This window comes from Melopsittacus undulatus, chromosome 13 (assembly GCF_012275295.1).
Source record: "Melopsittacus undulatus isolate bMelUnd1 chromosome 13, bMelUnd1.mat.Z, whole genome shotgun sequence".
NCBI lineage: Eukaryota > Metazoa > Chordata > Aves > Psittaciformes > Psittaculidae > Melopsittacus > Melopsittacus undulatus.
In genome coordinates, this window is record NC_047539.1 from 10704940 (window position 1) to 10721841 (window position 16902).

At 48.6% G+C, this 16902-nt stretch overlaps 1 protein-coding gene across 5 annotated transcripts in view; it reads right to left on the reverse strand.

The window, feature by feature from the left end:
- Nucleotides 1–16902, reverse strand: part of TSPOAP1 (TSPO associated protein 1) — a 65625-nt gene that overhangs the window by 34751 nt on the left and 13972 nt on the right. For 4 of the 5 annotated variants that reach the window (XR_004550239.1, XM_031043109.2, XM_031043108.2 and 1 more), the window contains exons 1-7: nt 10716–10856; nt 7284–7391; nt 6341–6424; nt 4849–4938; nt 3096–3218; nt 2735–2839; nt 2354–2404 (exon numbers count right to left, since the gene is read on the reverse strand). Coding sequence is in view for 4 of the 5 variants with exons in the window: in XM_031043109.2 (XP_030898969.2) it covers nt 2354–2404; nt 2735–2839; nt 3096–3218; nt 4849–4938; nt 6341–6424; nt 7284–7391; nt 10716–10802 (648 nt within the window). In the remaining variant the exon portion in view is untranslated. Of the gene's footprint in view, nt 1–2353; nt 2405–2734; nt 2840–3095; nt 3219–4848; nt 4939–6340; nt 6425–7283; nt 7392–10715; nt 10983–14161; nt 14339–16017; nt 16147–16902 lie in introns of those variants that run through there. The other variant, XM_034069096.1, reaches the window with a different exon arrangement.

A 16902-nucleotide genomic window follows, 5' to 3' on the forward strand; every position in this document is an offset into this window, starting at 1 on the left:
GACTGCAGTGCAAACTCCTACTCAAAGCAGGGCTAACATCAAAAGGATTAGAGGAACATCCATACTCCACACAGATGTGGGTGCTACTTCTTCAGGATGTGGATATACCCTAATAATGTCCTCGGGCTGTCCCAAATTCTTTTCCTAAATGTTCCCAACACTGTACTTGCTTTTTTGACCAAACTTGTGAATAAGGTTGACATTTTAAAACATCACCCTACCTGAAGCACTGCATTTTCTGCCCCAACAGGTAGTTCAGAGCCTGTGTGTGTTCAATCACAGATGCCTCTCCTCCATGTGCACAGTGTTACCTGACATTTAATCTTCCCATGGCTCTTTGCAGTCAGATCTAAAGGTGACTAGAGAAGCAGTTTTCTATCAGCTGTGAGCACCAGCACTTCCATATAAGCTTTCCAAATCATATGGGAACAGGCCAGACAGCACAGCTCCCACACTGTAACTTCATCAGTTACTACCTCTTTTGTGAAAACTATTATTCCCAATCTCTGCTTCCCATCTTCCAACCAATTTCATCCACAGCCAGCAAGACCTCTCTTTTTCTCCACAACACTTACATTTGCACTACTGCCATTGCTTTTGGGTTTTGAAGGAAACACTTCTCTCTTGAGCTGTAAGTACTTCCCAAAAGACCTTTAAATGGATGTAACACATGGAGAAGGGCACAGTTGGAGAAGTCTAAAAATCTGGAAGTGCCAACAAAATAAAGCTCCTAGTTCTAATTGGTCAAGAAAGCAAAGCTTCTAAAGAGAAAAGCAGCTGCTCCATCAAACTCAGCAGGAGCTCCTTTAATTACATTTCTTTCTTGGCGATGACACTCTTGCAATCTTTTCCAGAGTATTGTTAAAACAAGGACATCAAGCAACTGTCAAAGTTAGGACAGAGGAGAAAAATGTCCCGTTTGACAGGATTATAGCAGTACCTGCATGCAATCCAAAGTACTCTGGGAGCAATAAAAAAAGCAAACAGAGATATAAACCCACATCAGCAGTTACACTAGCCAAAACTCAACAATAATGCCAAATACTGAGTTTAGTAACTCAAAGACAACCCAACCCTCAGTTTGAATAGAATTGTTTTCTCTCTGGTTTACAGTGTGTGCCTTGTTCCATACTGAGATTCCCACCTCATTCCCAGAAGCATCTATTTGCTAAACAAAAGCCAAATTCCACATACCAAACACATGAATAAGAAAGCCATGCACTCTTTGAGGGCCTCCAAATCATGGTATGCTTTGAGACAAAGCACAACATCCTTTGAGTGGCAGTGATAAATTTCAAGCCCTCTTTTCCCAGCACATTTCAAGCACCCACAGAATCAACAGAACGGACACCTGGTGTCCAGACCTTTCCCCAGGCCTGAGACCAAGCAGTGCTGAGAATCAAGCCACAGTTAAAAAACTGGCTTTGACATGATTTCAAGCAGGTAATGGCCTGCTAAGTAATGCACCCTGCTCCTGGTGAGACAACAAACAGCAAAGTTGAGCCAACCCCCCTAATTTTGCCCAACACTGATGCTCTGGAATGACTGTGATTATAGTTAAGTTGCCTAAATAAATGTTTCTTCACATTAAACTAGCTTTTAATGTCTCTTTCTTTGCTCTGCTTGGTCTCATTGACTTATAAAGCATCTCTGTACCAGTAACATGAACTCAAGAATATTTAACTGATGAGGCCCTTGAAGAACATCACCAGCTTCTTAAACACAGAACAAAATGACTGTCCCTTTCTTCCTTTGCACAGGTAGATGTATACTTTAAACCCAAGTAGCTTCTCCAATCTTTCAATTAATTAGCTCAGAAAACATTTGGCACACATCAAACCTCCCTTCTCTTAAAGGCTGCTAAGCCAGCTAAACATCAACTGATGTAAGAGCAGCACTCACATCAGCTCTGATCCTGTCTCTGCAGCCCAAAGCAGATGTCCCAGAAAGGATATAGCAGTAGGGCAACACATCCTGTGACTTCCCCATGAAATTCACACAGCTTGTAACAATTTCAATCCCATTCAGTAGGAGCCAAGCAGTACTGGGCTCTACAGTCAGGCCCCCCAAAGGAGATGCTATTTGCAGCCATAGGGCAACCTCCTCCACCAAGGACACTTACCAACTTGCTCAACTCTCCTGGGCTCCAAACAGCCTCAGCACAGCAGTAAACACAGGCAATGCAGCCTGCCATGTCTGACTGCAAGTTCCCAGTACAGACAGGGCCATGGCCTCCTCAGCATGGGATTTCACTGGCCAGGGGTTGTAGAGCAAGGCATTCTGCTCAGGCTCAGATTAAGAACTGATATTAAGATCTTTAGCCATTAATCCATCTCATTTTCTTCTGTCTCACCTCTAGAAGCTGTACTGCTCCTTCATGTTCTCTTTTTGCCTCTGCCTGCGCCTAAGAAGAAATAAGAAATGGAGTAAATAGGGAAGCAGACTGCCTAAGTTCACTTCTACTATCATCACCACTTTGATAGACCATTATACATTTAGAACAGTGTACAGATGGTCTGGACAAACAGCAGCAAGAGACCAGAACCGCCACTGAAGAGAGAAACCCTTCATTTTGCTGAAGTATCAGCGTTCGCCTAGACACAGACATTCTTCCCTGGTTTACTTCATCCTGTAAACTCACATATACCTCCTCCATATATTATACTTCCAAAGAAACAGGGTGCAGGACTCCCATCAGTTTTCAAGGATTCAGATTCCCGCAAGTACTGCATACCTGCTGCAACCGCCTGACTTCCTCTTGCTTCTCCTGCAGGACTAGAAGTGCTTCCTTGTGCTCGACTTCCAACTGCTGTCTCCGCTCAGCCACATTTCTCATGTGCTGCAGAACAAGTCACAGACAGCTGAAAGGTGACAATACTGAAACACCGCCCTGTGTCCTATCACCAGCCATGAACTCCAAGCATGGTCTGTACTTATGTCATCATCAAGCAGAGGAGAAAGTAAGAAACTCTTACCACAGACCAGAGCAACAGCCAAAGAAAATCCTTACATCAGTGATGGCCACTTTATTTCTCCTCCCACCCAAATTGCTGAAGTGTCCAAACAGTCCTTCCAGCCACATGGATTCTACTGACCTTCAGCACCTGCTCTAGATTCTCCAGCTTGCTTTGCAGTCCTTGATTTGTCTGAATTACTGAATCCCGTTCTTTAGTAACCAAAACCACCTGCAATTTCAGGTCAGCATTCTCAGCTTCAACCTGAAGAGAAAGGATTTTCATTTAGCACAGTACCCACATGTAGTCAGTCATAGGTATTCCTGGTACAAATAATGAAGGACAACTTATTTCTGTATCTCAGTAGGTTGTTTTGCAAACCTGATTTCTATTTGTCGTGATACCAAAACCATGAACCTCCTCTCCCCCTTGCTTCCACTCAGAACAAATACACAAGCAGTTGTACCAGTCCTCAGTGTGACAAACACTTGATTTGCACTAAACCCATCTCTCCTCCTCATTTGCAAGGAAGAAGGAACTGTGTTATGAATAGGCTACAGACTGAAGTGATATGACCAAAGCACGAAGGTTTAAAAGCTCTTTTAATCCTAGATTGTAGGGTTAAATGTAGAGAACAGTACAGGAAGCTCAGCAGCCTGCTGAGATCATGCTGAACTTTTCCACTTACTGCAGGAAATTCCAGCAACTTATTTTGGTTCTAAAGTGCAGTCTGGCTTGATGACTATTAGCAATGCAGATTATCAAGAGAAGACAAACATCTCTACTGAGAACAAACAGTTATTGAATATGTGGGAAACCTTATGCATGGTGGCAACACTGACAACACAGGACAGACAAGTGGCTTTCTCACTCTTGTGGATTACATTTACACAGAGAAGGAGCTGGGCACAGAAATGCAGAGTACCAACTCTTCCATCATTCTTACATGCAGTATGTTCCTAGAACACAATCCTCCAAGGTTTGTTGGAGGATTCCACAACCCTCCACAACCCTCCCCTGAAATGTGCGCTGCTAACTGAACACTGAAAATATCCTGCCCTTGTCCTAAGGCCTGAAGCTTCTGTGGTTTACATCTGAATTGCGGGGGGGGGGGTTCCCCTGCCACATCATCAGCCACCAAACCCCCTATTCCAGCATGACAAACAACATCAGAGGTGACTGAGGATTTTCAAACACACTGTAAGAACCTTTGGTTCTTAAAAAGGGCCTATAAGAAAGATGGGAAGAGATTTTTAGCAGGACCTGTTGTGATAAAACAAGGGGTGATGGTTTCAAACTAAAAGAGAGGAGATCAAGACTGGATGTGAGGAATAAATTCTTTACAATGAGGGTGGTAAAACACTGGCACAGGTTGCCCAGAGAGGTGATGGATGCACCATCCCTGGAGACATTCAAGGCCAGGCTGGATGTGGTTCTGGAAAACCTGATCTAGTTGAAGATGTTCCTGCTCATGGCAGGGGAGTTGGACTAGATGAGCTTTGAAGGTCCCTTTCAACTCAAACCATCCTATGATTCTATATGCTTACACCACCTGCAGCGATGGGTTCTGCTGTGACCAGTGCATCCTGCTCCCTACCAACCACCTTCTGTCTTTGGTTATGAACTAACGAACAAGTTAGAACAGGTAAACCCAAGCATGAAATTAAATAAGGACAAAGCATCTCACTCAAGCCTTGGGAAACTCTAATAAAAACAGGTCAGTAGCTGCTCTGCTTGCAGTTATGATGCAGTAGCACAGCTGCGCAGGACAGAGGTGGGCATACGACCACTACTCATCTGGCAACTTGAAAACCTAAACTGCCAGCAAGTTCTCCTCAGAACAATTTTACAGAAGCCAATGCTCCATCTGACAAACAGGGACACTGATTGTTACCTGTCCTGCCCATCCAGCCTTCTCATTCAGCTGCAAGTTCTCTTCAGCCAGTCGTGCATTTTCACTCTGTACCTCCTGCAGCTGGATCTCCTGTCCAGAAAGAGCAGGCATTACCACACCATGGACCTCAGATTACCTCCCCCAAAACTCAGCCGGGCAGCTCCACTAACTATTCCTGTTGACTGATGGCACAAGATGCTGATGGGATGCTGCTTGAGGGGTAAAAGCCAAAAACATGCAGCATTTCTCAAGCAGGCCCCAGCCCTGTGGCAGACCATTTTCAAGTTTCTTTTTATGTAGCCTCAAAGCCCAGGTACAGAAAGACCTTTCCTTGTTTCCTTCACAGCTCCAGTGCCGCATTATTTACCTCTCCACCTATAACAACTGATCAGTTTTCTCTGTTGGTTCAAGATCAGAGTCTTCCTGACAGATTTCAGTTAAGGAAGGAATATTATTTGGAAGAATGATGTGAAAGGGAGTTCTAAACTGCAAACTCCAGAGTTTTAAATGCCTGGCTCTGACACCAGGATCCAGTCTGGAGTTCAGCAATAAGAGCTAGCTATCCCTCTTGCCTTAGAGAATGTTGTCTCTGAGCAGGCAGGACAGCCATGGACATATGGAGAGCCATTGATTTTGTCAGGTCCAGTCCATCTGCAGCAACTTTGTACAGCACTAGAGGAATTCAATAGTTGCATGATCACACAGCTCCACAAATTCACACATACATTTCCCCATTATGATGTTTTATAGATCATCATATATTGTCTGGTTATGCCAAGAGCTAATTCCCTGTGTGCACAGCCTACATCCCAGTGAGTTGGTCCCTTCTTGATCTTGAAAAGATAGCGTTCCTTAAAAGCTCCACTCTAACCCAGACACTGACACCAAGCTGTGCACAATGAACTGCACATGATCTGAGCTGTGCACTAGAACTGGCCTGAGCTGAGATTTGAGCAAGACATAAAATATCTACTCAGAAGGTAAGTACACTTGGCTTAAACTATACATTATCACAATTACTCATGCCACCAGTGCTGCTCAGCAAAGTAGAAAAGAAGGGAGAAATTCAGATGCTGTGATATGATCTACAAAACCTCCATGACATTAAACAGAGGTGAGATTTCATCCAACAAATAAGATGCATAAGCAAAAGACTGTTGGTTTGTGTCATTACCATCTCGAGACACAGAAATCTTTCGTTACTTGTCTGGAGTGCTTGTGAAAATGTCAAGTGTCTCCTTGAGCTCGCAAAGGCCATGGAGCTCCATCCAGTAACTTCTGCAGCTATATTCAAGCCACAGCTAGCTGACAGACTAAACAAACAATTCCAGCCTCAAGGACTGGAGCCTGGAGTTTGTGACACTGCTCAAATTAAGAGAAAGGCTGGTGACTCCTTATTAAGATAAACTGAAGAGAACCCAAGAGAGGCACACAACAACCTGGCTCCCCTTCTGCCATCACTTTCACAGCAGAAGTTAATAAGAACACTTACCAGTTCTTTGCATCTTTTATGCTTTTTCCTCACTTCATGCTCAAGGTTTTCACATTTTTTGCGCTTTTTCTTGAGTTCAAATTCCTGCATGAAACAGGCATAAGGAGATCAACAAGTCCACATTCTTGAAGTGTGTGAGAAATTCAAGCCCAGCTTCTCAGCCCCAGTGCTGCATTAACCAGTTTTATTTTCTTCAGAAAATCTTCGTGGCAAGCAAAAGCAGTATAGAAACCCAGGGAGATCTTTCTAAAGCCCAAAAACTCTCTCAGTGAAGCAGCTCTTCTGCTCCTCCCCTGAGCCTTTCATCTTCTGGAAACAGTTCTGCATTTCCCATTTACACAAATTGCTCCTATTTTGTATGGAACAGTGTGGAGAACAGAATGCAGGGGACAAGAAGACAGAGCTGTGCAAAATATCCAGCTTGAAACACCAGCTGTGCCATCTTAGCTCCTACTCTAATCCGACTGACATCTAACAGAGAACAGACATCCCTCTGGTTATATACCTTTAACTGCAGTTTCTTGCTGCCATTCTTGGCTCCTCAGACAGACAAAACCTGCCAACCCTCCTTGTGAACTGTCCTAGTTTGCTGGAATAGTTCACATGGGACGTATTCCCCACACAACATCTGTCCCAGGTCAGCCATACCTGTTCCCAGTTCAAGTAAAGCTAAATCAAACACAGCACAAAATCTACTGGCACATTCCCTCTCATTTTAGTGTGACATACTCCCCCACCAGCCCAGTACCTGGAGATGCCACCTAGCAACTCTCTCCATGCAGATGGCCTGTGCTTTCTCACTGACTCCCCAGGCTTCCCACTTTTGCAGGGCTCCTGCACTTAGAAAGACTTCACTCCCAAACCTCTCTGCCTGGATTGCATGGGTGACAACCCCAAAGGAAAGTGGAGCACTCCTTCACCCAAACCCAGGCTCACCACTCACCAGCTGCTGTATCTGTTGGCTGCTCCCTTGGTCTGTTATTGCATTTCTGGGAGGGAAATTTTCATGTCCTTCAGAAGCAGGTCCCAGCGGTTGCACACCTGGTTCCACCTGGAAAGCAAGATGCAGAGAGCTTAGGGATAGCCAGGACTGTACAGCACATCATGCACAGAGAGGGAGAAGAGGCTCTCATGACACTACCACCTGAGAGCACAACGCTCCGCATGAAAACCTCTGCAAAAGACATGGAGAAAGGGGAAGACCATGTTAGGGATATCTCAGCCACCACAGATCTGTGCTGGGAGTTTCCAGGAGCCCAGCACAGATCAACCCAGCTTGGTTAAACCACCCACATGTTATGGTGGGCTCTGGAAAGCTCTCAGATCCAAGTTTCCACTTGTGCCTCACCTAACGCCTCTCACGGCCCTCTCCAAAACAATAAAAAAGATGGATTCAGTCCTCTGAATTTTCACTCTCAGTTGGTATTTGAGTTAACATTGTCAAAAGGGCTGTGATAAAGTTTTCAACCCTGAATTTAAAGTTAGTTTTAATAAATAGATTTTAGGGACAGGTGACCTTTAGGATGGCCAAAGCCAACTTGCACAGTGAGCAAGCAGCAGGATTTGGTGACTCCACTTCAGCCTTTAACCTCAGTTGAGCTCTCTGCCCACCTTAGTCTCATTTATCAGCCAGAAAATCTGACAATGAGGACAGACTACCCTGAACCAGACAAAGAGCATCCATGAGAAACACCCTAATGCAGGTTCTTGCATAATAGAACCTGCAGAGTCAGTTGAAAATCAAAGTATGGAAGGGCTGTTCAAAGAAGACCAGGGCAGAGCAAAGGAAGGTAAAATAATCAGAAGCCTGTGCATCCCTCTTTGTCATGGAGGAATTTGGAACATTGGCACAGGGTGCCCAGAGAAGCTGTGGCTGCCCCATCCCTGGCAGTGCTAAAGGCCAGGTTAGATGGGGCTTGGAGCAAGCTGCTCTACTGGAAGGTGTCCCTGCCTGTGGCAGAGGGCTGGAACTGGATGAGCTTTAAGGTCCCTTCCAACTTTGACCATTCTAGGGTTCCTTGATTCTATCAATTTGGAGGGTCAGGGGCCACCAGGGTAGAAATCTCAGACTATGAAGAACATAGCTGAGGATCGCTCTCAAACTGAATTGTCTATAAAAATTGTGGAGGCCAACAATATAAACAGTAACAAATCACTGAGATTAGACAATATTCATCCAAGGGTTCAAAAACCCCCTCCAGCATGAACTGAATCCCTCCCTTCAGCAGTATGTGACTGCAGGCGTGCAGTCACCTCTGTGTCACTGCCTTAATATGAAGCAAATAGAAGGTGGCAAACATGAAGAGTATTCCAGTGGAGATCAGTGGAAACACACCTGACATGTGTTCCAGGTAAGCTGATAGAAATCACAACAAACATTAGGCAGATAAAAGAAAACCCAAACAAAAGTATACTGGGGAAATAGAAGCCACACTCACAAATGTGTAGAGTGGTTAGCAAACAACTGGGTGAGGGAGACCCGGTCAGTACAATGTGCCTGAGTGTGCTGAATACACGCAGCTACAGTGCTTCAAAACGCTTCTGCAGACACTGAGCCACCACGGGAGGAGGTTTTCTATCGGGTAGATACCTAGTAAAAACTGAAAGGAGCAGCCAAAAGGCAGCACGAACCATGCTCTGCATGTACTGATGGCACAAAGAGCTGGATGATGAAGAGGGCCTCATGACACAGAGCTAACAGAAGGCCACCAGACAAAGGGTATTTTAATAGAACCCAGTGCTTAGACAAAAAGGCACAGAGATCTATTGGGAAAGGGAGAGAAAACTTCATTATGCCACCATATAAATCAGTGACACTGCGCCTAGGATACTGTATGCAGCACAAGAAAGTACAGAGAAAACGGACATCGGGAGGAAACAAAGATGATAAACACTGAAAAATGAGAGAGGCTGTAAAGAAACAGCAACCAAAAAAAACAACGGCTGAGAGGGGCCTGTAAACTGCTTCCTAAGGAAGGACAAACAAGGAATGAATATTTAACATGCCTTCTATGAGAGCAATGAATGAGCACAGCTGGTGGGTCCTCATACAGGCAACAGCCGTGGGACACTGCCATTACCGACAGTTCCGTAAAGCACCCGGGTGAACCCACACCAGACACACGGCTCCGGAGGCAGCGGCCTCCCGCCTCCCCCGGTTCAGCAGTGCAGGAACTGCCGGAGCCGGGGAGAAGCGGGTGCCCCGAGGCCAGGCCTCACGCACCGCCCCCGGCAGCCCGGGCCGCGCAGCGCCCAAGGCCTCCGCCAACCCCGTCCCCGGCTGGCGGAGCTGCCGAAGCGCCCCCGACCTCCGCCCCCCGAGGAGAGCAGAGCCCCGCGCCCGGCCCCGGCCCTCTCCTCATGGAGCACCCCCCCCCCCCCCCCCAGAGCTGAGGGGCAGCCCCGCTGCCCGAGCCGGCCGGCAGCGGAGGCCCCAGCGGGCCCGGCCCGGCGGACAGAGACCGAGACCGGCCCCGGCCCGGCAGCGACAAAGGCGCTCTCAGGAGTACCTCAGCCCGCCCGCCTCGGTCCGGCCCGGCCTGGCCCGGCTGCAGCGGAGGCCGCGGCCGTCTCCGTCCCTGCTCCCGTCCCGTCCCGTCCCGTCCCGACCCGTCCGGCCTCACCTGCCGCCTGCACGGCCCTCGGCGGGGGGCGGTGCGCGCTGCCGGCCGGGTTAACCGGGCGGTACCATTGCACCGCGGAGGGGCGGCCTGGCCCGGACACCGGGGCCGGGAGCGCCGGGGCCCTGCTCCGCAGCGCGGCCTCCCCCCGGTTGGGGCCATCCCACCGGGAGAGGCGGAGGACGGCGCTGAGGCCGTGCCTGCCGCGGGCTGGGGCTCCATGGCCATGGGTGCCCGCTGGGCACCCGCGTCCGAACCTCTGCAAACACCCAGGACAAACAGAGGTGTTGCCCTGTTCCCCTGGCGAACACAGCACAGAGCCCCGAGGTAGGGACGGTGAGGACTGAGCCCTGGTGTGGGTCGGTGTCACTGTATGAGTGGCATCTGTGTCCCACTCGAAGTAAGACCTGGCCCTAGAAGTTTAGAAATCAGCACAGCACCTGTTCATAGGATCCCAGGCTGGTTTGGGTTGGAAGGGACCTTAAAGCTAATCCAGTTCCAACCCCTGCCATGGGCAGGGACCCCTTCCACTGGAGCAGCTGCTCCAAGCCCCTGTGTCCAACCTGGCCTTGAGCACTGCCAGGGATGGGGCAGCCACAGCTGCTCTGGGCACCCTGTGCCAGCGCCTCAGCACCCTCACAGGGAACAGCTTCCACATACCTAATTCTCAGTGGTGGAAACCACAGTGCTCACATATTCTAGGCAGTAATAGTAACTAAATAGAAAACCTTAGATCACTGACCCACTTGTCTCACCTCCTTGGGTGCTCCCCCTCTTAGTGCTGGATCTCCCAGGTGGGCCTCCTTGGCTAGAGGTGAACCTTTGCCGCAGGTATTTAGCATTGGCACAGGCAGTCCCAAGCGTGTGGCAGCACTTGGCAAAACACCTGAACTGGCTTGGGAAGAACGCAGACACTCGTTGAAGTTCTTCAGTGCAATCTGTCTCTGCAGCCGCAGCACCTCCCTCTGGGACTCCCGCAGCAGCCGGTCAAACTCAATGACATTCAGGCAGTGAGGGTCATCCTGCAGGCAATGCAAACAGGACATCGTGTTGCTGACAAGCTGTAGAGGATGGAACGGGTCAGGGTGGGGATTGCGCATGCATACCCCAAAAGCCTTTCTGAGGAGACACTGGTGCAAACCAGGTAATGTGGTACACAAAGATTGCTGTGTCCTGGGTCTTCAAAGCCTCAAAAGCACGTTATTCCTCCAGCCTGTGGTGCTTCTGTAGCTGTAGCAGCACAAAGCAAAAAGGCTTTTCTAAATGTGTGCTTTCTTGGGGCTTGCCAGCAGAGAGCGTGCCGGGATAATGTAAGTTTGTTTCCCAGCCAAACCAGAGCCCTAACTGGTTTACTGCCTTGATGTGGGCGCTGGCATTCTCTGCAGCCCTAACGGTGGTTGAGGCTTTGAGTGCTGGAAAGAATGAAGAACATCTGGGATTTGTTCAGTTGTCACTCAGGATAATGTTTGCTTTTCAAACATTCCTGATTCCTAACCTCTTCAGAGACAGCCTGTGGGGATGGGTGCCCAGCACAAGGGATCACCCCCATCCACTCTGGACCCCAAACCAGCAGCTTTTGAAGGAAACCAGTGCAATCTGACTCCCACAAAACCAGTAAGAATATGTCACCAGCTTTTAATTTGAAGAACTCTTTTAATTCTTCAAAGGTTTTCAGATGGCAGGAAGCTGAAGAAACACGTACCTGCATGTCCACACAGACATACCTAAGCTGATTGTGAAAACAAATATGCTGCTGGAGGAGACATTGCTCATTCCCCTGGAAAGCTCCTAAGCCAGTGAATTCAACGCATAATTGGTATCCAGGACAAATATAATCTGCTTCCCTGTTCACTTCTTATTCACCCTAAAAATAATGTATGCTTTATAAATACAATTTCTGTAGAAAACCATGGTTACTCTCATGCTTCGAGTGGGAAACTGAGGCAGCATTAATGGGAACTGACTCCAGATTCAAGAAGTGAGCATCTGGGCCTCCTCTGTGCCAAACCTGCATTCAGATGATCAGTGTAGTAGTTCTTTAAAACAAAATGTGCTGTGGCTCTGTATAAAATCTCCCTTCCCCCACTAAAAAAGGCAGCTATTCCCAACAGACAGCCTCAGAAGCCTGGGGGAACAAGAGAGTAGAAAAAAGGCTCAGTCCTCCGCTCACAGTTCCTATTATACATATCCCCTGCAGCTGCCTTGCTGTTCCCTGCAATCCCTCGCTTCCAAGAATCCACGCTGCAACAAATTGCAGCCTGGTTTTAGGGGAGCTGGGGTTTAGTTGGAAGCTCGAGACTATGATCTCAGGAAATCATTTTACCCTATCCTAAGAGCCCTGACTTTGCAAAACAAGGCCAGTGCAGAGTGTCCGACCTGCCACTGGGAAGGAGTAGACTCATTTCATAGCTACTGAGAAATCTGTGCTGATTTAGATACCCTAGATTCAAATTGATTTGGTTACAAGCTCTGAGTATGCACATAATATCTCTGCACATAACCCCCTTCAGTGGTGTAATGCCTTTTGCACGCTGCAGACAGATTAGGGGAATTGTGAATTTTAACTAGCTGGAAATTAAAGTTTAATGAGCGGTTGCTTGAGAGAGAACTGGGGGAAAAACCAGCTCAGACAGAACAATGTGCTCTCCTGCTCTCTTCTCTGCAGATTGCCCAGTCATGCTCCCAGCTTCTGCCTTGGCAGCTGCACAAGCAGACGGCCTCACCTTGTGAGCCAGGGTGGTCACCCAGGCCCCAGGAAGGCAGTGGCTGAATTCCTCAACCCTGAGGATTGCCCCCAGGTGCATTTCCTTGGCTGGTAATGAATCTTGCTCACCTGCTTTTGTCACATTCCTCTGCAATTTGTCACCTGTCCCTGGCAGATTCAGACTGCCCAGCAAGCTCTGCTGTGAAAAGCAGAGTGCTTTGGGAAGCACTTTTGGAAAGCACTCCCTTTGGGGGGGTGGGGAGGGGGGAGATCTGCAGTGAGAAAGGAACAGGAAGGAAATGTCTTCTTGCTGACACCATAGAGCATGGACAGACCTGGATAACTTTCTCCTGTGATTTAATGCCAAAAATGATCAGTGTCAGCTCTGTACAAACAGCAAACAACACCCAGTCGTTCTTATCCTGACTAGATCTACGTTAGGGAAAGTCTGAGAATCTACCTTTAAACCCACAGTTAAAATTAACATCTGGGGAGCTCAGGGGCAAAAATAAAGCTGCTTTCTGCAAGGAAGTATTTGCCACCTAAAGATCATGTAAGGTGGGGAGGTAGAAATGTAAGCATTCAGCTCACCTGCATGCAGGAATGTGGGACTGCACTTGACTACATCTGCATTAGCAAAACAGAGGGAAACCAGTGTCAGCCCCAGTGTTACTGAGCTGCTTCTGAGAGTTTAACTGACCTCAACTGAAAACTTCCAGCTCCTGAGCAAAAGATGTGCCTGATATATACAGAACAGGTTCCTTTAGTCACCTTGAGTGGGAATTGTTTCACCTAGCTTCAGATGTCTGTAGAGGCTCCTTTCAGAGTCATTGCAGAGAAGTGCTTTGAGGGAGTGGCATGTCTGACCAGTTTCAGATATCTGTCTTGGGATGAGCTTAATTATCCCTTTTATCTCACCATTTATATCAGCTAGTCTTGTGCTGGTGCTGAGGGGAATGTGGGTTACCAGCTCGGGCGCAGGCACCCACCCCTGTATAATGATGTGCACCCTTGGTCACAGTCATACAAGGATACACCAAGTTATCACCAGCCTCGTGACGGCTGTGAGCTCTCAGAAAGCTGCAGGTCAAGACACAGGATTTAGACTGGAGCTTGAGAATGTGCTTTAAAAGGAGCTTTAAAAGGAGGTCCTGGTTTGCATCTTGCTTGAAGCTCTGCACTGTGAAAAGTCATCCTGCATCTGTGGCTTCTTGGGGTTTTCCAGGGGAAGAGTTTTAATCACTGCTGAATATGGCAGCTCAGACCCATGAAGTCTCAAAGGGATAACTGGGGTGTCCCCATTGCTCTGTTCTGGAGGGGTCTGGGCAGTGTCTTTGCCACACACTCACCCAGTGTCCCCCATCCAACTCACATATCTGGTTTCAGTCTGCACTTGGTACTAATTGCCCTCACACCACTTCCTGGAGCCTGGTTCCTATCACTGTTATTGCACTGCTTGTCCCCAGCCACTGAGTGATGCCCCAGAAAGTGTCTCACCTTCCCTGCGAAGAGTTTAGCCTGCAGCTCCCGGCACTCCTGCTGCAGAGCTTCAATTTGCTTGTCTTTAGCCAGGAGAGCACTGGCCTGCTCCGTCAGCTCCTTGGCACGCTGGCGGGCAAATGCCTTTTTGCACAGCTCCAGGCTGGAGCCCTTCAGAGGCACTGGAGCTGTTACCTGCACCGGAGAGAGCAGAAGGGAGAAAGCCACATGCATTGATGTTCATTAACCACCAGCCCATCACCTCAACAGCCATCAGGCAGGGAGAGGAAACTGTCAAGAAGCTCAGCCTAGCCCCAAAGGACAGACAAGCAGAGAGAGGAGTAGAGGAGACCTGTGGAAAAGTGGGAGGAAAGAGGTAGAGAAGTGGGTCAGAGAAGAGGAGGGAAGGAAAAGGTGCTCAGCAGATGAGGCCAATGGGTATAGTCAGAACAGGGGAGCTACAGGCAGGGCAACAGGGGGTGGGGTGAGGAGACAAAAATGAGATGAAGGAGGAAAGACAGGAGGAGGCAGCAGAGGAGGAGGAGAGGATGCAAGGAAAGATGAGCATCGGAGCAAGGATGGAGGTGGTGGAACCAGGAAGAAAAAAGGAGCTTCTGTGGTTTTCCAGACATGGGAAAGAGGGCTTCAGCATGGATGGGTGGAAGACACAGGCAAAAGCAGAGGCAAGAGAGAGTCCAGCAAAGGCCAGCAGAGCTGGGGCAGGACTGGGAGATGTTCAGCAGGAGTTCAGAGTTCCATGCTCCCTGTGAGGGAAGGAACAGCAAGGATGGCAGTGGGCTTCAGGGGGCAGCAGGACAGACGGACAGGCAGTGGGCTGAGCACAGGCTTTGGGGCTGCCTGGCCACAGTCTCTCCAGGCATGCAGCTGCCTTGTCCTGCCTTGAGCCTCAGCCATCCAAGCACTTTCTGCTCTTGGGAGACCTGGGCCAGCCCAGGAGCCCAGCCAGTTGGTACCCCCAGGGCTCACACAGGCCTTAAACCATCACCACCCCAAAGCTTCACTCAGGGAAAAAATAAACCAGTATTTGTATGGTTGCTGGGGTCTGCATAGCTGTTGGATGCATATCAGATGATTTCTCTTAACATAGTATCTGACAAATCCATCTGGCAGCAACTGCTGCGCTGCAAGTACCAAAACCCCATTGATAGATGGGCAGCACAGTGCCTGGGAACAGGGAGGGCAGGCAGTGCAAGGAAAACCCCTACCTTGTCTTCAGTAAAGCTTTCACTTCCTCCTTTCTACCCTAAGGGGCTTGAATTCCCCACCAGTCACTGCTTCCAGCTTACTACACCTTACTCTGCTACAATCCACCTTTAGTGAGTCCATGCAAGTTATTGTGCCCAAGATCCCACATGCTGCAGCCATCTCCCACCACTCCTGCACGGTGTCAGACACCACAGGGTTTCCAACAAGCTGCTCTTGGGTTGGAGAGAGAAAAACTAATGCAGCTTGCACAGCAATGCAGGATGGGGCAGAGCAGAGTCTGTCACCCCTTCCTGTTTTGCTTTACCACACTCCTCATTCAAACACTGCCTGTTTCATTTTGGTGAACTCAGATGAATGATTTTCACAACTTGCCTAAGGAAGCTGAGCTGACTACTTGAAACTAACACCTTAGGGGGAGGTCAGCACTTTTACAGCCAGAAACCGAGGAGGAGAAAATTGCTCAGAGCCAGCTCCTTAAGCACGACCAGAAGCATCTGTCCATGGCTGGGGTTTGTGATTGTTGCCCCACTAATGTGCAAAGCATGTTTGCTGTAGGTTTAAGAGAAGGGGACAGACCAGGCCTTCCTAGCTCAACAGGCCCTGGGCTAAGGTGCTTTCCTAGCTTAGCAGCAAGCCTGTGCACTCACCACTTTGAGGTTTGCCTCCTGCAGCTTGCGGGCTCTCTCCTCCAGGCGCTTGGCGATCACTGCCAGCTCCGCGTTCTTTCTCTTCAGGTGCTTCACCTTCTCCTCCGTCTGGGGGAAGCAGCTCCTGCGCTAGATAGCAGAAGGAGAGGTTTGAGGTGAAGCCCCAGCTGTAAGGGGAAGTCAAGCTCCTTGGCCCTGCCTGACCTGCTCTGTGTCAAAGGGCTTTTCCCAGCCTGTTCTGTAATGATCCCAACCGTTAAGCACCAGCCTCTCCTATTGTTGCCTCTCCAGTCACTGAAACATGCATTTTTCCTGGTATTTTTGTTAATGTGACCTCTTGATTCCTGTGAGATGTTCCTCATCCCACCCCATCCCACTTGGTCCCTTCTCCATCCATAACATGCTTCTTGTAGGCTCTGCCTTTGCTGTCTGGGACTCAGCATCTGTCCATTCTGAGCCCTCTCAGCTTTCTCTTCCAAAATCATCCTAGTTTATTTCTCTGGAGTTACAGGACTCATCACTCAATATCTGTGCTGCACAACCACTGCAAGCTTGGCCATCATCCTTTCTGTCATGACACCCAAAGCATGAGTGGGGGAATGGGAGGAAGCAGCCTCGGACTTCCTGATGTTTGCAAAGCAAATTCCCTTTTTCTTGTTATTGATTCTGCTTACCCTGAATCCCCTTTTATTTGTTATGTGTCTGTTTCAATAAGCTGCCGCTTGCCGATGGCTCATTCACCCAAGGTCATACCCACATGTGTTCTGATGTCTTTTCACATCAGCAAAACTGTCAGGTCAGCCAAGCCTTGCAAGGATTTTTCTCCCTACTCCTGTGAGATCCTGCTTATGGGCACTTGCTGCTTTCACTGCTTTCCTTCAGCTG